The sequence below is a fragment of the Phytophthora sojae genome (assembly GCF_000149755.1).
Source record: "Phytophthora sojae unplaced genomic scaffold PHYSOscaffold_2, whole genome shotgun sequence".
NCBI classification, from domain to species: domain Eukaryota; phylum Oomycota; class Peronosporomycetes; order Peronosporales; family Peronosporaceae; genus Phytophthora; species Phytophthora sojae.
The window spans coordinates 404228-429953 of NW_009258116.1; the positions used below are offsets into that span (position 1 = coordinate 404228).

General features: G+C 51.4%; 5 protein-coding genes across 5 annotated transcripts; 3 read left to right on the forward strand and 2 right to left on the reverse strand.

Moving 5' to 3' along the window:
• Nucleotides 1-400: 400 nt before the first annotated feature.
• Nucleotides 401-1862, forward strand: PHYSODRAFT_253712 (hypothetical protein; the record flags this gene model as incomplete). Its single annotated transcript, XM_009519910.1, has 3 exons — nucleotides 401-984; nucleotides 1066-1127; nucleotides 1264-1862. 3 exons carry the CDS (start codon nucleotides 401-403, stop codon nucleotides 1860-1862), a joined length of 1245 nt encoding a protein of 414 aa, XP_009518205.1.
• A 6906-nt stretch (nucleotides 1863-8768) lies between these two features.
• PHYSODRAFT_479174 (hypothetical protein) lies at nucleotides 8769-10043 on the forward strand (the record flags this gene model as incomplete). The annotated part of the gene is made up of 2 exons (XM_009519911.1): nucleotides 8769-8978; nucleotides 9084-10043. 2 exons carry the CDS (start codon nucleotides 8769-8771, stop codon nucleotides 10041-10043), a joined length of 1170 nt encoding a protein of 389 aa, XP_009518206.1.
• A 124-nt stretch (nucleotides 10044-10167) lies between these two features.
• Nucleotides 10168-10794, reverse strand: PHYSODRAFT_310590 (hypothetical protein; the record flags this gene model as incomplete). The annotated part of the gene is made up of 1 exon (XM_009519912.1): nucleotides 10168-10794. One exon carries the CDS (start codon nucleotides 10792-10794, stop codon nucleotides 10168-10170), a length of 627 nt encoding a protein of 208 aa, XP_009518207.1.
• Nucleotides 10795-15611: 4817 nt separating this feature from the next.
• Nucleotides 15612-16116, reverse strand: PHYSODRAFT_324203 (hypothetical protein; the record flags this gene model as incomplete). Its single annotated transcript, XM_009519913.1, has 2 exons — nucleotides 15612-15792; nucleotides 15878-16116. The coding sequence occupies 2 exons, from the start codon at nucleotides 16114-16116 to the stop codon at nucleotides 15612-15614; spliced, it is 420 nt and encodes a 139-aa protein (XP_009518208.1).
• A 4917-nt stretch (nucleotides 16117-21033) lies between these two features.
• PHYSODRAFT_349608 (hypothetical protein) lies at nucleotides 21034-25322 on the forward strand (the record flags this gene model as incomplete). Its single annotated transcript, XM_009519914.1, has 8 exons — nucleotides 21034-21273; nucleotides 21350-21423; nucleotides 21544-22376; nucleotides 22774-23419; nucleotides 23491-23681; nucleotides 23750-24418; nucleotides 24496-25185; nucleotides 25229-25322. Exons 1-8 carry the CDS (start codon nucleotides 21039-21041, stop codon nucleotides 25320-25322), a joined length of 3432 nt encoding a protein of 1143 aa, XP_009518209.1. The 5' UTR covers nucleotides 21034-21038.
• Nucleotides 25323-25726: the final 404 nt, after the last annotated feature.

The window sequence follows — 25726 nt, forward strand, 5'->3', positions numbered from 1 at the left end:
TATGATATGGACTTTATATAATTAAGATTCTTGTATCAGGATCATTTGTTCTTTCTATAGAAAATTTATTGCTTTGGATTATATCCATTAGATTCTATCTGAAGTATCAATAATATGTAAAGGACGTTCCTTTGCACCAGGGTGGTCGAGAGGTTGCGTCGCCAAAATAGTCAGCTGTTAGATCTCGGTGATCGAGCGGTTATAAAACTACCCTAATATTGAAAAGGCGTTTCTTTCGCACTGAGGTGGTCGAGAGGTTGCGTCGCCAAAACGGCTGCTACCCCAAAAGAAGGTTCTGCGATTGTTCTTGGTGGTAAATTACGGTAAGGAAAAAAACTGCCGGCGTACTGTTCCATGACCCACTACTTCCCCAACGTCGGACTTTGGAGTACAGATCGAGATGAACAGCGACCAAGCCGAGCGGCACCTAAGGACCCGCGCACATCGCACGCATATAACGCCAACGACCAGGATTTCCATTGGAGCGCTCGCTGGAGCTGTGTCCAAGAAACCGAGCAACCAAGGCGAAGTGGACAAGCTCTTCCTCAAATTGAAACTTTACGTTGCAAATACCGAGGTTTTGAAGAACCACCAGTTTGCCAAGTGGTTCAGCGCAGTGGAGAAGGGGTATTTGAAGGCCAAGATGAGCTCCGAGCAGGCGAGCATGGCTGTTGCGGCTACTCTGGCTACCAGATACAGCGATGAAAAGCTGGTGGAGATGATCGTGGCAGGAAAGAAATTGGCTGAGGCGAAGGACGTCGCTACCAAACTGGAGGCTGCTCAGATGAAGAACTGGCTGAACGACAAAGTAAGCGCAGAGAAGGCGTTCCAGATTCTGAAACTTGACCAGGAGAAGTACACCGTCCTACAACGTCCACTACTGAAAAACTGGGTAAACTACATGGAGATGAAGAAGGAAGATCCGTATCAGTGGCTGTTCAAGAGACTACTGAAGCTGAATGATAGCAACGTCATACTGGCGGGGTTACTGGGCTCAGCAAAGCAAAGCGCTGCTGCGTCCCCCCCCCCTATAGTCCAAAATGCGGAGGAACTACTACTAAAAAGCTGGATGCCCAGCACTGCTGGCGACATTTTCAAGCGTCTAGAGCTGAATGCACAAGACAAGGGTTTCTTTACCATCACCAGGGTGAGAACATGGGTCTCGTACGTGACGAAAGTGAACGGCCAACGCGCAGACGAGGAAATATTCGCGGTACTGCGAAAGTATAACACCGACACCGAGCCAGCTACACAGATTTCCAGATCGAAGGAGTTTTCCAGGGGACCGAATGGGGGAGGCACTTGAGAAGGTTTGGCTGGGTGAGAAGAAGCCCGCGCGAGACGTTTTCACCGCGTTCAAACTCAACAATCAAGGCGACAAGCTGTTTGAGAATTCGAGGTTTGTTACCTGGGTCGCCTACGTGACGAAACTGGACGAGAAGAACGCAGACGAGTTGATGCTGGCGGTACTGAAGGAAACTTTCAAGGATGAAGCAGCTTTGACTCGGATGCTGGCTGCAGCGAAGGACCACGATAGCACTAAAACCACCGCTGCCAGCCTCGAGAAGGCTCAGTACAAGGACTGGCGTAGCAGTGGAGAATCTGCAGATGGTTTGTTCAAGCTTCTTAAGTTGGACGACGAGGTGGACGATCTTCTGAGTAGCCCTGTGCTGAACAACTGGATGGTATACGTGGACGATTTTAGGGAGGACTCGACCGTGTTATTGCTAGCGAAGATCAAGACGTCCAAACTCGCAAAAACGGACAACAAGCTCGCAGAAATGATCGCCAAAGCAGAACAACACGTGGAAACACGCTCGATCGCTTCCAAGTTGGCGAGAGCGGAGATCGATAGCGGATGATGTGTTCAAGCTGCTGAAACTTGACAAGGAGGACACTACGCTTTTGTGGAATGTGAGGGTCAACACCTGGTTGGCCTTTGTGACGGAGAAGAACGCGCAAAATGCAGCTGAATTGGTGTACGAGGTACTGAAGACGTACTTAAAAACGGACAGCAAACTGGCGAACATGCTTACTACTGGACTGCGCCGAGCGAATATGAAAGCGCCTACCGCTGAATTGCGAGGTATCGTGCTGAAAATGTGGAAAACCGAAGGGAAATCCGCGGGCGACGTGTACGACTTCGTACTGAAGAGACATGGCCAAATCATTTTCCAGACCCACGTGGGGTTTTTACGTGATGATGGTGGAGAAGGCCGACCCATACAAGTCCATGCTTGAGGTGCTACAGCGGCGCTTTAGCAAGTATAAGCTGGGCGATATGCTCGACGAAGCAGCAACGACGTCCAAATATGCAAAGGATATCGCGGGAAAATTGCGGGACATCATGTAGCTGAGTCACGACCGGAAAGTATCAGAGAATTGCAACAATAAGATACTGATTTTCTGAACTCTGCTGCATTTGCTTCGAGCTGAGGTTTCTTAGCCTATGGCCAATGCTGGTTTGTTTTCGATTATATAGTTCTGACTATTACCTTCAGCGCCACCCTCGGGCTTTGTGGCGAAACGCGAGTTGTAGTCCCATTCGAGCTCCTGTACTCGGGAACCAGGCCTCGGAAAAAATAATTATTCCATTGCAATTACTGTATTTGTGTACGGAAATATGTATTATTGGTTGCCGGTCGTATTGAAATTACTATTATTGAAGCCCAATTTTCAGTAAAATATTTAACTATACAAAAACCAAGTTTAACGTGAATCTCCATATAAAAGTAATTGAAATAAATACATATTATTGGTGAATGATATATTGAAATGATTATTATGGAGACCGAACTTTTGCAATTCAATATGATACTGTATTTTCTGAGGTCTGTCGGGAGTACTTGCAAAGAAACCCTCGTGTCATCTTTCCAGTCTCATTGCTGTGCTGGCTGACTTGGGAAGTCACTCGCGGCCCACAATTTACAACTTAGAATTCCTACCACAAAATCTATTCAATTGAGAAGAGTCAACGATGCTAACTCAATGCTCTGTGAGTCTGACATATCCAAACGGAAAACTATGAATCACGATTTTCCGAAAGTATCAATGACCAAGACCAACAAAACTTGTATGCTCGCCGCCGAATATGCACGTGGTTTCCACTGTGTCTTTGACCTAATTCGTGCCCGGCGAATGCGTCATGAACGGCTCGTTTTGGCTTTTGGCCGATCCTCCCCCAATGCGTTAAAAATTGTAGGTGGTAATGGTTGCAGTCAGGCTAACATGATTGGTCACGTGTTGTCGCAACGTGAAGCACGCCTCCGAGACCCACTCGATCCACGTTCGAGCTGATTAGGTGGGCCTACACGTGGACAGTACCGAGGAAGGGTCCAAGGGTCGACAACGTCGAGCTTAAGCGTTGCCACAACGCGGGAACTCCATACCGATCACGCTTACAACAAACTCACACCCGATCGACACTGTACAGTACATGTATGGAGGTTATGGATGGGTCAGTTTGTTATTTGATTCGAATCAAACTGATTAATGACCGTTTTTATCAGTTTGAAATGGCCTAAAGGGTGTTCTAACCATTAGGACTTCGCGTAAGTTGAAGTTGATGCGACTCTGAAAATGGCATGGTGACCGCCGGCTTGCGCATTGCTATCGGACTGAAGGGGGATCGCCCAAATAACGCTGGGGCACGGATGCTGATAAATATCTTGTTCAGCACGGTAATACTTTCAATTCAGTCTTCATGTGTCATGTTCAACAAAAGGATGACGTCGGGTTGCTCGGGCGTGCAGTACGCGAAATGGTGTTCGGTTGTCCGAGCATGTATAAGAAGTGCCATGTACGAGCATGTGTGCTAGCTGGAGTAATTCGCCGCCATGAAGATGTTCATCAGGAATGCCACCGCAATAAAAAATGAATCTTACTATATAAAAGCGTATATAACCGTGAAAAAGCGTATCTGACGTTTTTATCGGTTTTCATAATGAAGGTCAAGGTGTCAATGCGACCAAGGGGATGGGAGTACTGTACCGTACTGTTCGTGTAAGCTCCTGTACCTATGGACATTTTTCTCACTGCTCGAAGCAGCACCCGGAGAGCTGAACAGTGTTCAGTGAACACCATCCATCCCCCTCCATTTTGGCTGTGGCTAGACGGACAGAACACAATGGGTGTTCTGTACAGTGTTCTGTCATAGCCGGACAGAACATTGGACAGAACAATTTATTAGAACCAGCAGTAAAAGCACCAAGTGCCACAGATGAACATACTTGCCAACAACCCTCGCGCATCGTGCTCAAACGATAGCGTTGTTTGCTTCACCACGCCATGCACACTGATAAAGCTCGCGTTGATTATAAACATCGTGAAGTCAAAGCTAACAGTGCTGTAAGTTTCATGCGCTTGGGCAACCGCCACCGACAAAGGAATTTAAGTTACTAGCGACCGGATACCGACGCGCAGAAGTGCTAAAGACTGAATTCAGTATAAAGCCCCGTAGAAGCGTTTACATCAAAAGCGCATTGGGAGCTAACAAAGGTTTATTTACTTTTACACAATAGATCAACGCAGCTTTTGTGCCATCATGGCTATACTCAACAATTAATGCGTACGATCACCTTGTTGGAGCTGCGGATAGCTGTCGTGGCATACGTCAACATTTCACCCGACTGATACTCTCTGACTTGTCGCCCTCGTCTTCTCCGATGTCTCGCTGCACAGCAGACTTCCTTTGCTGAAGGCAGCAAGTCGATGTAGACTTCGTCGAGTAGGGCTCGTCCGGACAGTAACTCTTCTGCCTACGTCGAAGAACCCGTACTTGGAACCTCCCCGCCTTGGTCTTCAATTCAACTCACTGAGCTCGAGCTTGATGCACAGGTTCCGCCATGAACTCGCATGAAATGCCCCTCGTGGAAGAAGGCTTCCGGGACCGACACGTCAAAGATAGCCGCAGGAGCACAGTCTTGATGCACGACTAGGCACTGAGAGCGCCGCCGTTGGTCCGACACTGCGGAAAATGAAGCGCCAGCGGCATACACGCACCCTGACGCAAGCCAGAGCCCGTCAGACAGGTTCAACAGCAGCTCACCGTGTACACCAGCATGCAGACGCGAGCGTCGGTCATTACAGACAGCGAAAGTATTTACATCATTCGTTCATTCGTTCAAACCTGTAAGTGTGTCAGCGCCATTCTTGCGTTGTGCTTCGTGGGCGTCGAATTCTAAAATGAGCGAGGAACACCTCGGAGCGTTTCGGTATAGGCGACATAAAGTTGTAGAGTCTGAGTATCAAATTAAGGAGGCTTGGGCGCTTCAACTTGGCCAGCGCAATTCGTCCGAAAGACCCCACCACTGCAAACGTGTGTAGCTGCTCGCTACCAAGACCACCGGGTCCTAAATGTAACTTGGTCTAACTCGTACAGCTACCTAGATCGCATCATCGAGCTTTGACAGCCACAAACGTTGAGCCCGGAGTGACCAAAGCTTAAATAGATCAAACTTACGTTATACAATGGCCCGGTCCTTTGGGTTCCATGTATTCACACAGCCGAAGCAAGCTACGTGCTATGAAGGCGCAGCACTGCGGATATCCCCGCTTTCGATTGTACCAGCGAGATCAGCATCGACTCGACATTGCAGCGGACGTCGGTCCCGCTTAGCTTTTCACCCTCACGGCATCTTCGTCGTGGTGGCATGGCTAGAGCAGGCCATGAAGGCTGTGGGCGCCAGTGAGTGCAAAATGCGGGACAATGCATCTGGTGTAGGTATGAGTTGGCTCTCCTCTTGCCAGTCAAGTAGAGTACGTCTCGGCCCTTCCCGGGAACCCCCCGCCCTCGTTCTTGGAGAGCAACAATTTCTTTATACACAACGTGCCGCAAACGTCACTGCGGTCAGACAGGTTTGCTTTGGGCCGTGATGTCGAGATCGGTCATGGTGCGCGCAATACATGTATCTTCCATCCTGAGCTGTGTCGGTTAGGGTCCGGCGGCATCACACCAAACTTCAGAGGTACGGCTCGTTGGTTATCATCCTTACAAATTGAGCACCTTCGGTGTGGAGAAGTAGATAAAGCCGGGTTACTCCTAGATGCAGACGCAAACCATCTACAGTAACTCTTCAGGGTACTAAACTCGTAAACGCAGAGAACCTGCACCCGCTTGCACTTGGCTTAGCGCGGGAGATCAGGCAATTGATTGTATGGCATTATGTCATTGGCGTGGTAGCTCACGCTCTTGCCCTCGAGTTTCATCATGTCGAAGCAGCTTTTAGCAAAAGCAGTGGCGGTTGCGAACGACTTATTGATCTTCTAGTCGGTGCTCGTGAAGGGCAACGAATGGTACTGCAGATAGAAACATCACTAAGCCTACAATGAATTCGCCTTCATATGTCTAGCTGCGTTGGCATGTATATACCGTGTACTTATTGGATCCGGCATCCCACGATAACTAGGCCTGGTTGGCTCCACGTTTAAAAAGAACCACTTTTCCCGTTGCACCATGCCACAACGAAGCTATTTGGGCTGATACACGCTCCAAGTGCCCCGTGGCTGCGGGGATGGCGACCCAGAGCATTCTTCACCAAGGCCGCACCACCCACGACCAGTTCCACGACGCCCAAGCGAGCGGAGCCAGCTTTACCCATACTACCCAGTGCAGTGCAGCACCGCTGGACACGTGCCCCAGTACTGTCCATTGTGTGTGCTGCAACAAGGGAACTAGCTCCAATAATGCGATAGATAAGCGTGCGTGATAAGTTTTACAAGGTATTTTATAAAGTAATACAGGTAATGTTCTGTGCATTGTTCTGTATGAATTGACAGAACCAAGGACAGAACGTAATCAATGTTCTATCCGTCTAGCCACTATCCTCCATTTTCCCAGTTGTTGGTTGCCTATGGCAACGTCTCACATATAATGGGCAAATTGCCATTTTTCACCACAATCAAAGTGCCGTCTTGCTTCAGTTTTGCACTGGGGGTGATACTGTACAGATACTGATACTGTAAGCTCAGGAATGCGTAAGAATGACAAAGTCGTGCTGAGCACGAGGAAGCTCTGAAATTTCCAGTGCGACGTTGGCATGGCTAGAAAGCTACATCGTGAGAGGTAGCAACGATTGCAAGCAGAATAGTGTAGGAGGGCAACAGAACAGCAAAAACTAGTTATACTCACTTACTACTGATTCGTGATACGGCACTAAGTCCTCGAGTCGTAGTCGCCTCTGCGGCAGTGGCGATAGTGTCATTGTGGTGCTGAGCATCGTGGCGCAATTGTTCTCCACGTAAGTGTTGATGGGGTTCTTAACGAGATGGATATTCTTGATGGACCCGTCCGCGTACTCCTCGCTCCTTTCCGGGCAAAGCCCGTATCAGGAGTCGTAGTTGACCGAGTGGGCTGCGCCGTAGTGCGGGACCCCACCTTTGATCTGCGTGCGAGAGCCATGAGCATGAGCCTCGCAGCTGCTACGATGATAGGCCCCAACACCCAGCTTTGGGTTGCTCAGACCTTCGCAGAACGCGAGCATCTCCTCGACCACCATGTTCTCGCCAGGCCGACGCGCCCGATACGGCGCGTGGAGATGGCGCCACGGTGGACACGAAGGAGAAACGCTGCCCGGGCGCCTTGGCGCAGCCCACGGTATTGGGGTGCGCGGTTGACCTTGTTGACCTCGGCCTTGGGTTCTGGAATTTTCAGGGCTCGGACCCTACGGGATAAATAGGAAGTTGCATTTATCCCAAGAAAACCCCACGCCATAAATTACCGTATAAATTACTTACGGATGCGGGTTGCGCGAAGATGGACGCGTCGCCGACAGGGTCAACATTCACGTGGGTGATTCATAACGGCAAGAGGTATACGATATAACGGGTTTTACAAACTGCTCTGCATCGATAACTGCGTATTGTGTAGTCTTATCTATAAAATGTCCGGACAATCAGACCCTTTAAATTACGAAGCCTGTGTTTTTTAACAAAAAACTATATTTATGAAGTTTGAGAAATGGGTGACCCGTACAGCAGATGTAGCATTCAAGCAAAGAGGGCGTTTGCTATAGTCTAATATATTCAAACAGCGCGGAAAGTGGTATCACCGCCACCGGTAGACTCTGAAATAAATTTCAGAGAACAAGCGTGGGTTATACTTCCTGATTGTATGGCTATATATATACGGGTATCTCGCTGGGGAGATCCGTACACAACCTTTCGTCGTTCCCCGGGAAGATCTCGGGGATCGACAGCCCATCAAAATCCGCGAGCCCGTCCACGAGATGATCCAGGGGGTTGCGCCATCATAAGCGTCGCGCAGGACACGCGACGACGGTCAACAGACTTTTACCTTGCAGTGTCGTGGTCACACTTGATCACCTTGCACTGTACCTGGGCCGGCACAGTTTGGATTGCACTGCAACTTCCTCTCGAAGGTGTCAGCAATGCAGGGCAGAAAGATCGCGGTCGTGTAGTTGTGGAGGTATGCGCACGGGATCAACACGGCCTGGCTCGCTTATGTTGAATGACTTGTGGTTTCCCGCCTGCTTTAACACGTTAGTCCACTTAACACGTGGTTTACAGGAAGACACAAAGGACCCACCTGGCGGGAGCGCGTCATAACGTGAACGGCTCTCCGTTTGACGGCCGTGGGAGGCTTTGACGGAAGGACAAAACAAGGCTTAGAAGTGTTCTGCCACCGCCGGTGGCCCACCGGTCGGGTGGCTGCCTGCCTGTCGATCATCGAGCATAAGTAGCGAGACAACTGGCTGGCACAATTGGATTGTCTCTCTGAGTAGCAGGGTAGATCACACTACCAGTACAGGATGAAGTTCACTCTACCGGAGAACGCCTTCCCGCCGCTGAACTTGACCAAGGAGCAGCAGAACGCGCTGATCCAGGAGGCCGAGGCGGTAGTTCGCGAGACTCTGGAGGAGAACGAGGCGTTCTTCGCTGGCGGGTCCAAGTTTTCCAACGATAAATGGAGATTGGTGCGCGCCAGGGACGGACTCAATGTGTATCGCGAACGTAGACCCGTGGAGAGCACCACGACGCTGGAGAAGCAGCTGAGAGGGCTGTCCTCACCCGGCAGTCAGAGCGCGACATCGTCCACTGGGGACCGCAGTCGAGCAGCCACGGAGCAGTCCACCATGAGCACGGACGTAGAATCTTCTACCTCTTCCGTTTTGGCGAAGAACAAGCTCATGCAGCGCCCCGTGATGGTTCTACACGGAACGGTGGATGGTTCACTGGACGACTGCATGTTCGGCACCTTCGCGTCTACCGACGAGGCCTGGAAGTGGCGCAGCTCGCACATCAACGACCGCCTGGACGACGCTCGTATCCTCGCCACCATCCGCAAGCCGACGCACGACGATCCGTTCCAGTTCCTCGGTATCAAGTGGTTCGCCAAGGAGCGGCCGGCCGTGCTCTCGAGTATCATGCAGCAGCGCGACTACCTCATCATGGAGGCCACGGGGCTCACCAAGGACTCCAAGGGCGAGAAGGTCGGGTACTACCTCATGCACTCCATCTCCCTCCCGGGTGTCCCCGAGTTGACGGATCTCGGCATCATCCGAGCAAAGCTGAGTCTGTGCTTCATCGACCGACAAAAGGGACCGGGCAAGGTGGAGAAGTACTGCAGGAACTACAGCGACCCCGGAGGCAAGATCATGGACCGCGTGGCTGCTGCAGTGGGCGCTGAAGCCATCATCAGCGCCTCCAAGGTGGTCGACTACGCGTACGTCAAGAAACTCACGTGGCTGATGAAGGAGAAGGGCGCGCCTCCACGCGGCTCGGACCGGGCCGGGATGCCCCGACCCAAGCGCTGCGAGACGTGCTTCAAGAACTTCAGTAAGTTCGCCATCACTGCCGTCAGCTCCGAGTGCGCGATTTGCCGCCGCGCCATGTGCGCCAAGTGCAGCGTGATCAAGAAGATGACGGTGGACGTGTCCAAGACGGGAGCGGTCAGGCAGTGCACACTGCGCTTCTGCTTGAACTGCTTAATGGAGGCCAAGGACAAGTCCGTGTGGGATATGGCGCTCAGCGGCGTGGAGACTGCGTCCGAGACGTCGTCCACTCCAGGCTCAGGTTATCGGTAGATATTGTTTAGTTAGACTTTAGAAGTAGTGCCCTTTTCAGTATAAACTCTAGTTGTGATCACTATGAGTATGACGCATTCAAGTGCAAACGTTGATCAAAGAGGCGATATTTTTTTTTTCTTACTTACAGCCAGCCCAACCACGCCTCCACCTCCGGGTCGCACTTGTCTCCCACACCTTGAGCTATCTGGCGACGTCTCATCTCGATCGGGTGTGGGTTCGTGGTGCACGCGATCGCCATGAACCGCGCGTTGTAGCACATGGCCTCGACGCTGTCGGATCTCGGACACTGTCGGTACAAAGTCCCATTGCACGGAGCCATGATGTCTGCTGTCGGTGGGCCCTCGAGAACGCCAACTTCGAGTACTGGCCCGCAGACAGTCGACGCAAACTTCTCCACCACTTTCAGTGTCGTCGCAGTGGCCACTTTTCGTGTGCGATTCGAAGGCAAACACGTCGCCACGGGGTTCTCCCACACAGGGTGGGCGATGCCGCATTTGCGGTCCTCCAGGTTGCAATCGCCTGTGAATCCATTGCAGCACCACGCGCCTCGATCCGATACAGCGAACGACTTGAGATCAACCACGGGGGACAGGTCTGGTAGACTGTCCATGGCGGATATTGAGGCCAATACCAGTCGCTCAAGCTTCCGGAGGTTGTCGAAAGGAGGGAATTGCTCCAAGGAGAGGAGGCACGCTAAGGTCAGTGACTTGAGATTCGTGAGACCGTCGAACGAAGGGAGCTCCGTCATCGACGTGAATGCGGAAAAGTGGATGAAGGCGAGCGAGGACATGTCGGCGAACATATCGACTGGCAGTGATACAACGGGGCTGGTAAACTTGCTCTCCAAGTGCCTAAACGTTTTAGAGATACACAGTGGTCAGTGTCTAACGCTGTCGACCATTGCCAGCGTACACGTACAGATACTCGAGGTTTGTGAATTCCTTAACCCATTGTTGTAGCGTCTGAGTGTGCGTGTACTCCATTGAACTGCATGCACACAACGGTTTAGTGTTTGGTCATCGTAAAATTTCTGAGCATTAGTCGAAGCTTACATGTGCTTTAAGTTCTTGCACCGCCGAAGCTCCTCCGGCAGTTCGGCCAGATACCGATTGGTTATCTGCAGTGTCTGGAGATCTCCTGTTGCTGACAGTTGCATCACCTTGCCCGTCACGTTGATCGGAGTTTCCCACTCTGCGTAAGTCTTCGGAGCGATGTCGCGGTCGATCATGGTCAGACACGGACACTGCGTGAGCGATCCGCTCTTGACGATCGTCCACCTTCGAGCGTTCACGACGCACTCAGGGTGGGCTTTACACGCCAAGCTGGATGTCCGCATGCTCTCCTCGACCAAAACTACCAACAAGACTGCCCACAACACTAGAAGAATGGCACCAACGCGACTCCTCTTCTGGTACACGCTGCTGCGCTGCTTCTTTGAGGTCCACGACGTGCCGCAGACGGTAGCACAACATCACATTGACAGCCGTGCGGGACAAGAAGTCCATGACCGACGTAATACGCAGCGATTTGAGGGCCTTGGAGATGACGGCGACCTCAACGGGGTCGGCTATGACTCGCGCGCCCTGTTCGAACCAACCAGCCGGGAAAACTTCCAAATTGATGGCAAACTTGGCCCGATCAAAGGTGAAGGTGGAGAGGCAGTAGAATAAGGTCAGCATTGGACACGCGACGGCGATCACGAAGTCAAACCTGCAGCAGGAACAGGGGAAAATATAAGGGTTGGCTCAGGGATTTGATACAAAACCGAATCCGCTTACGCAATGTCGATGATAGTTTCCGCTAGTGGTGCTCGTTCGTACGGGACGAACATCATGGCCGCACAAATTAGCGCGTTAGACGCTACGACGATGGTGAAGATGGCGATCAGCACTGTAGGAGACCCAGACTCGAGCATTTGATAGAGGAGAAAGGTTTCGAGAGTCAAGTCGCCGAACTTGATCAGCAGTTTCTACGGTAAGAACAGCCTTCGGTTAGAGTACGCGATCTTCTTGTGGAAGTTTTAGCGTACGTACGATCAGTTTTTGCTCTTTGCTGTCTTCATTGGCGAGCGCGGCCGCAAGTTTCGCGATAGCAGCCGATAGTTTGTTCCTCGAAGGCTCCGAAGCTGCAGCTTCCAGAGCGTTTTCGATCTTTGTCAAGAAGTCCGGTTGGCTACGACTGTCCAAGGCTTGCTTTACGTTCACATTGCGCCGGCACTTGGCCATTCTAACGAGGATAACCAGGTAGCCGCCTGCAACCAGCACGAGACCAAGCGCTGCCACGATTTTTAGCGCTTGTGGAGGGTCCACCATAAGCCAAAACGACCCGTAGTCGAACGTTGTCGTGTTCATGACGCGGTTTACCGTGTCGTTGGGCACAATATTCAACGGAATCAGCCACACAGTCCAACCAAGCACGTGCAGATAACGAAGGCTACCAGTATTTGGAGCAAAACGGGTTTCGCGGCATGATCTGGTCCCGGAGCAGTAGTCGAGTCGTAGAGTTTTGCCTTCGTGGTCGTTTCGTTCTCGGAGCTGCTATCGTGGCTGCCGGGGTGGACTCTCGCTAGTGAAGCATTGGGCGTGGCAGCCCGCAGGGATTTTCGGCGGAGGTCGTCGTACTCGTCGCTCTTCTTCATTGACTGCGAATATTCCATTAACGGTGCGTGCGTTCGTAAATGGGCTCCAAAAAGAGAGTTCGAGTCTTAGGTATTGCCAGGAGTATCACGCTATGCTTAGCCCGGTAATAAATGTCGATAGCATCGTCCACGTTTCTCACTCTGCAAGTTGACGCTGGTGTGGTCGCATGAGTTTCTTACGGTGCCACCGCGTCTTCACTAACTTTCATATTCATATTTTCCAAAAACCAACATATATTTCTTACTAGCTATCGAGGTATTTTATCAAAATGTGATAATATTCGTAAGTAGGACTACGCAAGAGCTTGTTGCTGCGAACCTGACGTGCGGTACTGTACACTGTAAAATATTTTACTGGGATAGGAAGCAACGTTAGTGCTGCTATCGCAGACCAAATAGGATTTTATCCGTGGTACATCAAGTCAAAAGATGAACCCTCTTGACATCTACTGGTGCATTTTCTTGAAACCGGTACGACTCCGGTGGCGCCCTCCAAAAGGTTTATATGCGTGGGCGGTAGGATACGTATCACACTGGTATGACCCCGGTACCGCACTGGGCCCTCCAGGGCAGATCGAACCGGTGCGCTACCGACAACACTGGTATGAAGCAGTATGCTTAGTAGGAACAAAATGAACTGAAGAGACCAATTGAAGCAGACTGTACAATAGCACTCGTTTGTATTTCTTACAAGCTCCGCATAGATCTCAACCAAAGCTCGAATTTTTAAGTTTGTAAAATGTTGCCGGTTGACAGTTTGAACTGGCAAATTCTCGGGCAGATGCTGCGGCTGCGAAGCAAGCTCAGGAGATGACCGTGGCTAAAAAGAAAAGTAATTAAAACATTAAAAAAAGAGGTTTATACCAAAATTCTCCTATCCCAGCCTTCGCGGAGCCCTAGTTTTACATGTACGTAGCTCATGTTTATGCCAATTTCTTTCATAATCATAACATGAATACGGTACTCGCAGTACAAACCTAGAAAACTGGCCGCAATTTGCTCCAGCCATCGCGCGCCAGCCACAATATCTGTACTCCCTGGACTGTGCACTGCAAGTATTCACTTCGAAGTCGGCCGTCAAGCGCGCAAGAAGGTGTCCAAGTTGGTTCATTATGCGGACGAGTTTTTACGCTGTGGTGGTGGCGATCGTCTTCGCTTCGAATGCAGTCGCTGCGAAGGACGCTAACGCAGAAACCGCTGTGAAGCTCGTGCGAGAGGGTGTTACCAAGTCGGTGGACAAGCCACGTCGTTCGTTTCAGCGAGGAGGAGAGAGCGATTGCCGACAAAGTCAAGTCTCTGCTTGGATTGAGTGAAGGCTCCACCAAACTCAAGCAAGGCCAACTTCAGAAGCTCCAGACGACGGTTGCCCGAACGAAGTCCAACTCCGGGGAGATTGCGGACTACGTTATCATGACGGTTTTCGTGGCCATAATGGCATATCGCATTTACCTCGGAGCCCGCCCTTCCCGACTTGGCGGCAGCCCGCAAGCGAACTGACACCATAAACTAAATACTAATACCGATAGTATATTGCTTAGTACTGTGCATGAACACGATCACTTTGTAATAGGGAAGTTGCCCTATTCTTCAGATGACGAGGTTTGGCATCTGAGGACCCGGTCTTTAGTAGTCGTTAGCTGATAGCTAAGTGACCATAATGATCCTCAACTAAAAACAAACAAAACAGAGAAGTTGAACTGGCCAGGTCCCAATGCTACTTACTGTACACTTCTTGCAGTCAAGGCACACAATGTGGCATTCGATTGCATCAGTGTCGATCTTTTAAGATCATCGAAGTACAATTTTTAAATTGTACTTCGAAGTGTGAGCAACCCCACAGTTCCCTCTTCGGTGATGTTGGGGCTAACTAAGTTCATGTTCGCGAATACGACCTACGAACTTAAAATCTGTCGTCGCAATCAGCCAAATTGAGCTTCTTCTACGGGTTTAAAAAAATATTAGCTTTCCCACTTACTTTCCCTTTGCTAAGCAGCAACTGCTTCTCCAGCCTCGCAGCAATCTCCTCCGATTTCCCCCTCTGCTGCAAGTAGCTTCGCGAGGTCTTTCTTGAAATATAGAGATTGCAGCACTGAGAAGATCTTTTCATCCGCGCTTTTCGGATCCAGTTTCACCATACTGTTAGTCTCGACGACTCGAACAGCCCCAATCCTGCCTGTGTTCAGCCTTAAATGTTCAAACGCGCACTTGGCTGTCACCTTTTCGCCCCGCCACATCTCGAGCACCAACTGCCAGCCTAGTTCCGTTGTGCGGCTGGCTTGGGCTGCGTTATGGGGCTGAGTTGTGTCATGTCGAAGTGCTGCTGCAATACTAACCACATCGTCTTGTAAGGGTCCTCCTTATCCAGCTTTATCACGAACGAGACCCAAAAGTTCACATCTCGACCCTGAAAAATGCGCCCACCATGATTTTTCAGCTCGAAGTTGAAGACGTCATCCGCCGATTTCTTTTTGCGCAGCCACTTTGTTGAGGGCAATTTGCTCAAATTTGCCCGCCATGTCATCGGCCACAGCCCTGCCTGTCACCACCACTTTCGCCAGCCGCGTGCCACGTTATTTATAGTACGGCTTCAGCACCACCAACAGCATAACATCCACGTCTTTGGCGTCAAGATTAGTCGCGTACGCCACCCAGGCCCTCGCGTTCCATCGATACAAATGGAAGGCGCCTTGGTCGTCAAGATCCAAGCGTTTAAACACATCCAGCGCGGTTTTCTCCTCCTTCAGCCTCGAGTTGTGCCACCTCCAGTTTGCCAGCTATGACACGCGTCCTGGCATCATTCTTCGCCTTCATCAGCATCTCAACGAACTTATCGTCTGTGGCGGTGAGCTTGGATGTATTTAAGTTCATTAGCAGCATTGCGTACAGATTTGGTTCAAATTCTCCACATACTTTACCCAGTAACTTAGCTACGGGTTGGTCAGCAAATTGCCCACTTCATCGCCCAGCTTCAGCAGCTTGAAAGCATCACCTGCGGGCTTCCCATCACGAAACCAATCTTTCATCTGAGCCTGCTCCAATTTCCCGTCAATAGACTTAGTGGTCACGCTCTCTTTCGCCGCGATAAACATTTTGGCCAAAGTTTCGTCTCTGTATCGTTTTTAGAGCGGAAAACATCAATTCGTCAGCATTCTGTGGACTTAGCTTTGCCACATAGGTGGCCCAGGAACGAAACGCTGGGCTCTCCAAAAGGTGATCGCCTTGGGTGTTCAGTTTCAGAGCGGTGATAATTGTTTTCGCAGTTTTCACCCAAACTTTATGTTGAATCTCTTCTCTACCCGTGAAGTACTGCTTCGATCCAGCAAGCATCGTCGCCAGCTCGCCGTCGCCGTAAACCGCTCTAAGGATCTTGTACATTTCCTCGTCTGCTTGCTTCCCATCCGCCTTAGTCACGTACGCGATCCAAATGCCCATTTGAGGGTAATTGGAGAGCCTTTTGTCTAGAGTGTTGAGCTTCAGAACTTGAAAATGTCGTCTGTACTTTGGGACATCTAGCTGCCGGGCAGCAAGTCCTCCACTTTCTGGGCAATCGTCGACCCAGTCACCTCCCGCTTCGCTGACCCGATGAAACTAGCGACGACATCGTCGATGGCATGCGCCCGTATTTGTGCAAGCAGCAGCTTGTACAGATTTTGGTTTATCATCTCCACGTAGGACCAGTAGTGGACTCCGCATAGAAATAAACCGGTCCTTGTCGAGTTTCAGAGCTTCAAGAATGAAATCTGCGATTTTCCCTTGGCCAATTCTTCATCTGAGCTTCCTTCCAGTCTGATAGCAACCGCCTGAGTACTCGAGGCAATAGCCATTCATCTGCTCCCGAGTTCGGTTTGTACCCTTTTACTACCGCACAGGTAAGTTGTTAGAGCCGTGGATTTTCTAGTAGCTTGGTCTTGTAATTGAAACTTTTCATCTTCGTGAAGAGCTGAAACACCTCAGCTAGCCTTGAAATAATGGGGGTTTTAGCATCGGTCGTATTTACCAGGGCTCGCAAATGGTGCTGATCGGGTACCCGTACCCGCCCGCCCACAAGCCACGGGTGTACCCAGGCCAGCCAGGGCTCAAGGTTTTGTACGGACGGACCAACTGTTACATCTCCCGACACGGTTTTAAAAGATCTAAAGTTAAACATTTCAGTAGGAACTACGCGAAATCAATGCAGAGTGAAAAGGACTTGTGGAGGCTAAAAGAAGACTGCGTAGGAGCATGATATAGCTGGTATAAGTAAGAAATATTATTACTATTTAGTACTATTTTCGTCAACTTCGGGTACCCGTGGCACCGCCCGAGGTTTGCTTCGGGTACCCGTACCCGACCCGAAACCGGGTATACCCGAGGCGGGTAGAGCGGGTACAAGAAACGGGTACCCGATTGCGAGCCCTAGAGCTTCGCGGTGGCCTCGAGGATGACGACACCTCCGGCGAGTCGTGCAGCGACGTCACTGGTATTTATTAATACCCTCGTCTTGTGAGTTCTCCAGTGCCTCGTATGTCTTATGGTCGATAGGTACATCATGTCATGTAAGCTTACTGAAAGTAATGCAATTTGAGATGATCACCTAGGTATCCGGACAATGAACAGCAAGATGTGAAATCGTGACTACCAGATAGTCAGAAGGGTGTGGAACATCGTGCTTCTGACTGCGATGCCAGACTTAAGAACTCTGTATTTTTATTAGACACGAAGGCTTGTAACGGGTAAGACTCAGAAAGAAAAAAAAGTCAAATACCTAACCGGTGTAGATTTATCGTGATAACGTACGATCCAGTTCATATATTTTGTAGTTTCCGCTCTTGTTTACGCTTTTGATGAAATACTACAACCGATTTGCTTCAGCAACCGCGCGCCAGCCACAACAGATGCACTCCCTGTGCTGTGCACTACACTGTATTCACTTCGAAATCGGCCGTCAAGCGCGCAAGAAGGTGTCAAAATTGGTTCATTATGCGGACGAGTTTTTACGCTGTGGTGGTGGCAATCGTCTTCGCTTCGAGCCTTCTCGACCATGCAGTCGCTGCGAAGGACGCTAACGCAGAAACCGCTGTGAAGCTCGTGCGAGAGGGTGTTTCGAAGACAGTGGACAAGCCACGTCGTTCGTTTCAGCGAGGAGGAGAGAGCGATTGCCGACAAAGTCAAGTCTCTGCTTGGATTGAGTAAAGGCTCCACCAAACTCAAGCAAGGCCAACTTCAGAAGCTCCAGACGACGGTTGCCCGAACGAAGTCCAACTCCGGGGAGATTGCGGACTACGTTATCATGACGGTTTTCGTGGCCATAATGGCATATCGCATTTACCTCGGAGACCGTCCTTCCCGAGCTGGGGGCAAGGCGAACTAACACCATAACAAAATGCAAATACGGTATTTCTTAGTACTGTGCATGAACACGATCACTTTGTACCAGGGGAGTTGAAACGATCGGATCACAGATATTGAATCGGCTTTTCGGAAATGCTACGCTTGAAGAACTGTGCACTGCCAACGTTGAATAAAGAATGCAAGATTGCAACTAGAGTTGAGAACACTCGCGCACTCATGACGATTTTGGTGGCTTTGATATGAGACATTTAATTCAAAGTACTCTATGTTTTACTTCAATATGACCTCTTTGGTTTCTGGGATCTATCTCGTCACGTAGATCGAGTTTGATAAAACTGAAAGTAGCTTCGGAAAGCTTACGCCACAGCGCGTCTGGTGTATTTTTGCTACTCCCAATTACTACGTAAAGAGCGACCAGGAGTTCATTCAAGTTTTGGCGATACATGTATTAGACCGGACAAGTTTAGAACTGAGGTTTTTCTTGGCATACTAGTATTTTTGACGAATCAGCGAACAGGCTAGCATATATTTGCCCAATCGCATAATGTGTGTGGTACACATAAAACCCAAAGAGGTCATATTGAAGTGAAAAAGAGTACATGTAGTAGCAAAATGCAGGAGAAAATTGCTCACAGCTTACAGTATTCCATGCATGATAGTAGTAGGTAGTAGTATTAGTACACCTTTTCAACTTCAAAACCGCAAATTGTAAGTTCAAAACAGCAAAAGGTAAGTTCAAAACTGCACGAGCAGAGACCAGGCCAGCTTCGTACTTTTATACACAGCTCATTGGTTGGCACGCATACATTTATAGAGTATTGTTGTTTTGATCTTACCTTTTGCTGTTTTGAACTTACAATTTGCAGTTTTGAAGTTGAAAAGGTGTAGTCGAAGAGACTTTATTGAGTTCCGACTATTAAAGTCCTAGACTTGCTTTGATGGCTTCCAGCAAAGGCAGATTCCTTGCTGGGGCTGCTTGTCGAAATGTCTGAATTGACGAATTTGTCGGCATATTCAAAACCTATCCAAACACTGCTGTAACGCAGTATTCCATGCATGTTAACACGGGCAAACAAATTAATGTTTAAGTAGACGATATCATACGAAGTCTGCTTACATGGGGCGTCCGATAATGACAAGCAAGTCGACTGTAAATGCACTCAGAATTACTTTATAAAGAGCACAACGAGTCTTGGCAAAAGAACTTTCGAAGCTTCGATAAAAGTTGCAGCAATAGGAGCACTTCTCTTCCTATTTACATTTGTTAGTCACCAAACGAAACATAATAAATAAATACATAAGTAAAATTAAATAAATAAATAACCTTTGCACCAGTGAATTCGTTCGATGCAGTGTCGACGGCAGCTTCTTAGTGTTTTGTATGGGGTGGGGTATGCACATGAAGGAACCTAGGCGAAAATACCAATGCTTTTGACCTCTTCGCCGTCGAATGCTATTATACTGGCAGAAAATGAAGGGGCTAGTAAGTCGCCGAATTTTGTAATCTCTCCACCAACCCCTTCATTTTCTGCCAGTATAATAGTTCTACGTATTAGAGTACCACTTCCAGAAATCTTCGTAAGTTACACCCACGGAGGAAATGCAGCAATTCAAGCGTACTGTACGACAAAGGAGAAGCATTGCTGTACGTGTTGCGAGTGACCAGGCAGTAACCACGTCTCGGTGGGAACAGAAAAGTATCGCAAGGGGCCACCTTCGGAACTGCCACCTTGTCGACGGGCGACCTTGAAGCTTGAAGCAGCGACTTCAAGTGAGCTCGCGATGTATGAAGCGCCACCGTCTAGAGGAAGTAGCGTCCATGGTCCATGGCATGGAGGTCTCATCAAAATACCAGGTGTCGTGACTCGTTGACTCTATTTTGGCTATGCAATCGCGATTGCGACTTATCTCGCGCGTTTGGACTTGGCTCCCCCACGGCGGAAAAGGCCGATATCATCTGCATCTCCACCGCTCGGTATCTGCCTTGCAGTACAGTACTCGCAACCAGCATTACAAGTTGGCCGGAACGCCCTCGCATCGTTCCCTCTAGGCGGGAAAGCACGTTTAATCTTCTACCAACTGATGAAAGGCGACTGTACCAAACTCGACTCGACTCGACGCTGGCTGCACGCTCGATCCTATCGGCGGCGGTGGCAAGTCGCCACCGCCGCCGATAGGATCGCCACTGGCGAGACCCTCCAAGAGCAAAGGAGAGCTAGGCCTCTACGTTGTCTGTCCACCACGTCCGAATACTTGAAGTTTTCCCCGCTGCAAACAGTGCATTTTGCAGTCGAGCGCGCTTGGGGGAACCGTCACAAGCGCCGCAATGTGGCGCATTTTCGCGCACATTCCGACGTCATCTCCCAGGACGTGGAAGGCCGTGCCGATCTCGCCCAACGATCTCAGGCACCGTGACGCCAGGAAGTCATGGACCCAAAGCCCATGAAGGTCGACGTTCCACACCAAAACTTATTAATACATGTATACTTCAACGCGTAGTTGGCGCTCACATGCAGAGTTCTCCCGTGTGTGTGACTGTAGTACCGGTACATGCCCCCACCACTCGAGGCTCGTCGAGCGGTGCGGTGTTCGCGAAACCTGCTGGTGGTTGCCTGTTGCCGGTGTAACGCTTGCAGTTGGTCGTCTCTGCAATCGAACGACCCAGGTGTCGGGTGCTCTGACCGCGCGGGGATTTGTGGCTCGGGGCGGGTCCACCAGCGCAGAGAAGCCCCCGGGTTTCAACCACGAGCAGCAAAACGCGGTTAATCCTGGCCGAACTGGCGCCTCGCATCGTGTTCGTTAGTTTTCGCTGGGTCTCTGGCTCTTTTGCCAGCAGCGCCTAATGCCCAGCTGGAAGTGTGTCTCGCCCCGCCCGCAGGACATGCGGTCGTGCGCTCGCAATGGTAGAGAGACCGTGCATCTAGTCAGGATAGGCGCGGGTCTCCGGAAGCGCTGGCGCCGCTCCATTCAGGAATTTCCCTCCACGCTCTTGCATCTCGCGGCAAAAGCGTACTGTACTCAGGATGGTCATGCAGACGATCTCGCACGCCCTCCTGGGCCTCGCGCTGCTCAACGGCGTCGCGCAGGGCTTCAACGTTTACGTGTCCAACATGTGCGACGATGGCATGACGCTCGCGCACGTGTCGCCCTCGGGCTCCGAGACGGAGCAGGTTGCGGCTGGCGGCACCACCACCAAGTCTATCGCGCCCGGCTCGGCCTCGCACGTGTTCAAGTGGGGCACTGGCGCCCAGGCCACTCGTGAGTTGCAGCCAAATACCCTATCGAGTTCACACCATTACACAGCCTATTAACGCTAGTTCGTGCTGTGTTCCAGTCGCCGAGTTCTCGGGTGAGGGCGGCAAGGTCTGGTACGACATCAGCATCATCCCCACGGGCCCCAAGAGCGGCGTAAGTACTAAACATTTTAATCTCCGTTTTGCTGTTCGAGCGGGACGCGAATGTCCGCTTCCTCTCTCCCGCATTAAATGCTAACGTCACGGTATCTTTGCGTTATACTGTATCATGCAGCCCGAGTACTGCGAGAGCCTGCAGGCTTGCAAGGACCTGACGGGCGGTGTCGGCTTCAACGTGGCCATGCAGATCACGCCCCACTCGCCGGACGGCGGTCGCTGCGTCGAGCTCACGTGCATGGCCGACGGCTGCGCGGACGGCTACCAGTTCCCCAAGGACGACACCAAGACGCACACGTGCCCACTGGCTACGGACTTCGACCTGACGTTCTGCCCCGGCGGCACTGGCGGCGCCACGCCCGCCCCGCAGACGCAGCCGCCGACGCAGGCCCCCACCACTCAGGCGCCCACCCCGACGCCGACCCCCACGCCCACGCCCACGCCGACTTCCACGCCCTCGCCCGAGGAACAGAACTCGGCCCCGTCGTCGGGCACGAGCTCTCACTCGAACGGTTCGGCTGGCCAGTACCAGGACCAGACTCAGAAGTCCGCATCGGCTTCGGCCTCGCAGGCGGAGGCTGGCGCCAAGCAGAGCTCCACCACCAACAAGAACAACAACCTGCGCCAGGAGGACTCTACCAAGTTGACGGGCACGGTCTCGCAGACCGCCCAGTCCACTGAGGAGACCATCGGACAGACCCCTTCTGCCGCCTCGAAGGAAGACGGCGTGCAGCAGGTGACCAACAGGGCCGGCGAGGAGAGCGGCGGCAGCACCCCGTACGTCGTGATCAGCATCGGCTGTGCCGTGGGTGTCGTGGCTGCCGCTGCCATCTTCGCCGTGCGCAAGAAGAAGGCCATGCTCGACGAGCTGGAGAGCAAGACCCCCATGTCCACGACGGCCCAGGGCCCGCTCGCCAACTTCCGCACTCCGCGTGACAACGTCAGCGTGCTGTAAGCCCGAACTCTCACTGGCTCAGCCGCAGTTTTGAATGTGGGCGTACACACTTTTTATCTGTAGATACTGGTAGGAGACCCGCGCGTATTGTAAATACGTACTGCGTGGTTTGAAGAGGAGACGACGGATTTTTTTGGACATACAATCCCCCGGTGTGCACGCGCGTGAGTTGCCTTTGTTGCGTATGGTAATGTATTCTTAAACGGATAAGGACGATAAGGACGATAAGATCGATTCCTCAGACAAGACGCGACTGAGCAGGTCCGTAAATGTGCTCACTCTGGAAATAGGTTGGACGAGGAAGCTTTCATCATAAGACGTGTGCTTCTGACCAGTGTCTCGCCAAGTATCACTCCCTTATCTCGTCTCAAGGAGCAACACCACCAAGCACAGGCAACTCAATACCCGGAAAGCGATGCGAAAGCCAGCGTTCGAGTCGCTAGCTGCAGATGAAGACGGCGGACGTGAAGTTTTCCACAGTCCTTCGTTCCGGAAACCTGCTGCGGATAATGACCCTGCCTCTCTCAGGAAAATTTACCCAACCGCGTCGAAAGCTGCAGGCAGCAGCGGTAACAATGCGGCCACAGGACCGCGAAATTCGAGAGCGAAGAAGTCACGACTCGTTTTCCAAGTGGCGATTGCTCTGGTGGCGTGTGTCTGCTTGGTTTGGACGCTGTGGCTCATCTTGCTGAATGTCGCGCCTAACGAGACTATCAACCGCGTCATGAAAACGGAAACCTTCGACTACGGCTCCTTCTGGCTCATGGTTGATCCACCGAAGGCGATGATGGTCGCGGCTACGATTGGGCTGTTCGTGGTGGCAATCGGGTACTTGAGCGTTCTCGTCGCGATGCTCCCCTTCAAGCGGAAACATAAGTACGCAGCTCCTGTCCACCGCGGCAGCCACGTTCTGGTGGAAAAGGTGGGCAAGGTTTTGAATGATGCGGCCGAAGACCGAACGGGGAGCAAAGTGACCTCCTCAGCTGCAAAGCTGGTTGTCTCGCTCACTCACGAAGAGAGTTTGGCACGGAAACGAATCGTACGTTGTTCTTCCTCTTCTTCTTCGTGGTCATCCCTGAACTATACTAATTCTCGCTATCAACTATGTAGAAACTACTGATGAAGTTTGGTGACTTGGCTCTTGAGACGTTTCTTCTCGTTCAAATGCTCGAGTCCGGCTCGCCAACTCCACTGATCGCCTTCTTTACGCTAGTGGTCGTCTTCAACGCGCTTTCTTGTGCGGCCATGATGTTTGTGCCGTATGAACGCGCGCCGCTCGCTGAAATTTTCATCGATATCTCGTAAGTTCTCTTGAAACTTATCCTAATTGTTTGAATGGTGTCGATTCTCACGAATTGTTTTAATGCAGAATTGACTTCCTCATCGCTATCGGGTGCCCAATGCTGGTCGTTCTCTACTGTCTGTCCGCCTTCACCTTTGACCGCACCAAGTTCGCCATCAACATTGAAGTTTACCCGTCAGGCTGGTTCGAACAGAGTGCGAGCGTGAATGCGGACCCGGTACAAATCGCCGTCATCTACAAAAGCCTCAAGTCTCTGCGCATCATCACCGCGTTCGAGTTGCTGGCGCGGGTGGGCGTCAACGTCATGTTCTCCTTGCGTTTGCGCTACGTCGTGGGGCTCAGTCGCCGCTCCAAGCGACTACGCAGTAGTCTGTACCCGAAGCGCCACCGCCTTGGAGCCATTGGACTTGTGCTGTATGCCCTGATTCTGGTGATCTTTGTCGAGGAGAGTATGCGTACGTCTACGCAGGCATGCCAGCCACACCCAGAATGCGCCGTGAATGCCCATCGCTGGACGCTTCTGAAGGATGATTCGCTGACACAATGTCCGTGCCTGATGCTGATCGACCGGGACATCGCCCCCAAGACGTTCGACGAGTGGATCCTGCCGAGGAACGTGACGGACAAAGTGATTCAACTCGCCACAACTGGAGACCTACAGATGCTGCAGCTGACGAACCGATATTTGGGTGAGCTTCCAGTCGAACTTCGCCGCTGCAAGGACTTAAGGCACCTGTACGTTGCATATCTGCTACATGGGGTTACCTTTCTACTACTGTAAATTTCTAACCGTACGTGAAATATGCCTCCAGGTCGCTGGAATACACCAACACGCAGACATTCCCCCCGTGGGTCAAGGAGTTCAACAAACTCGAGTTCTTACATGTAGAGAGCAAAGTGACCAGTCCCATGGTGTTTCTGCCCGACGATCTCTTCGACGACATGTCGTCGCTCACCTATCTTCACCTGGCGATGTTTCTTCCGATCACGCACATGCCGTCCTTCCAGGGTCTCACGGGCCTTAAGTCGATCACAATGGCTGCCTTCCTATCCCTCCAGGAAGTGCCTCCACTCACAAGCCTTCACAAGCTCGAGCGCCTCGTCCTAGCGGCGCTCGTATCGATCGACAGTTTGCCGGACTTGTCCCCGGTTCGGAATCTCAAGTCGTTTGTGGTATCGGATCGAGGCGCGTGGTGCTGCAATGGCTTCCTGGGAGACTGCGACTTGAGCGACGAGAAGTGCATGGTGCATCCAGTGTGGGGGACTCCTGCTGCTACCTGCCTACCGTCGAATCGGACCGAGAAAATAGCTACTGAAGCTACACGGGAACTGGTCCAGAAATTCTCGGCTACTGTTTGTGGGGACGTGCTCCGACCCGGATTGCTGGAAGGTCCGCCCACGCCTGACATTATGGCCCCGTGCAACGGAACCATGTACCGACAGTGTCCGAGACCCGACCATATCGAGTCAATGTGCTACAACGCGAGGTTCATGGGCGTTGCGTGCTCTACGAACCCGTTTCCGATTGAAATGCGGCGGCGGCAGATCGCTCAAGGCGTTGGAGACAAGTGCAATCCGGAGTTTGAAGCGTGGCTGGGGTGTAAGTAGGTTCTTGAACGGAGAGAGCGGCGTTGTCTAAATATTAAATCTACATTTATATATGTTAATTAAAGGCTGCTAAAGAAGTGCGCGAGCTTAGTGGATCTACGCACAGATGAGGCGACGTCACTCGCTGCATTCCTTGGGCTTCGTGGTGGTTGGTCGTGGCACTATCAATAGCAGCTTCCTCTGACGAGGACAACGGATTGCCAGTTCTAAAGACGAACTTCGTCCGTCCTTCTTAGCGCTCTTCACCGTCCGTCCACACTTCTAATTCCTCCCAGGCACGGATAGTTCGTCGGAGCCCTCGATGGAGCGGTCGAACCTCGCTTTCGACAAAGGCGTCGAGCGGCAAGTCTTCGGTTCGTCACTGAGGCTCAAGCGCCATTCGCTCCCTCAGGCACCCTCTCCGAACAAGGTTTTCCCCCACTTTGGGCAAGCCGG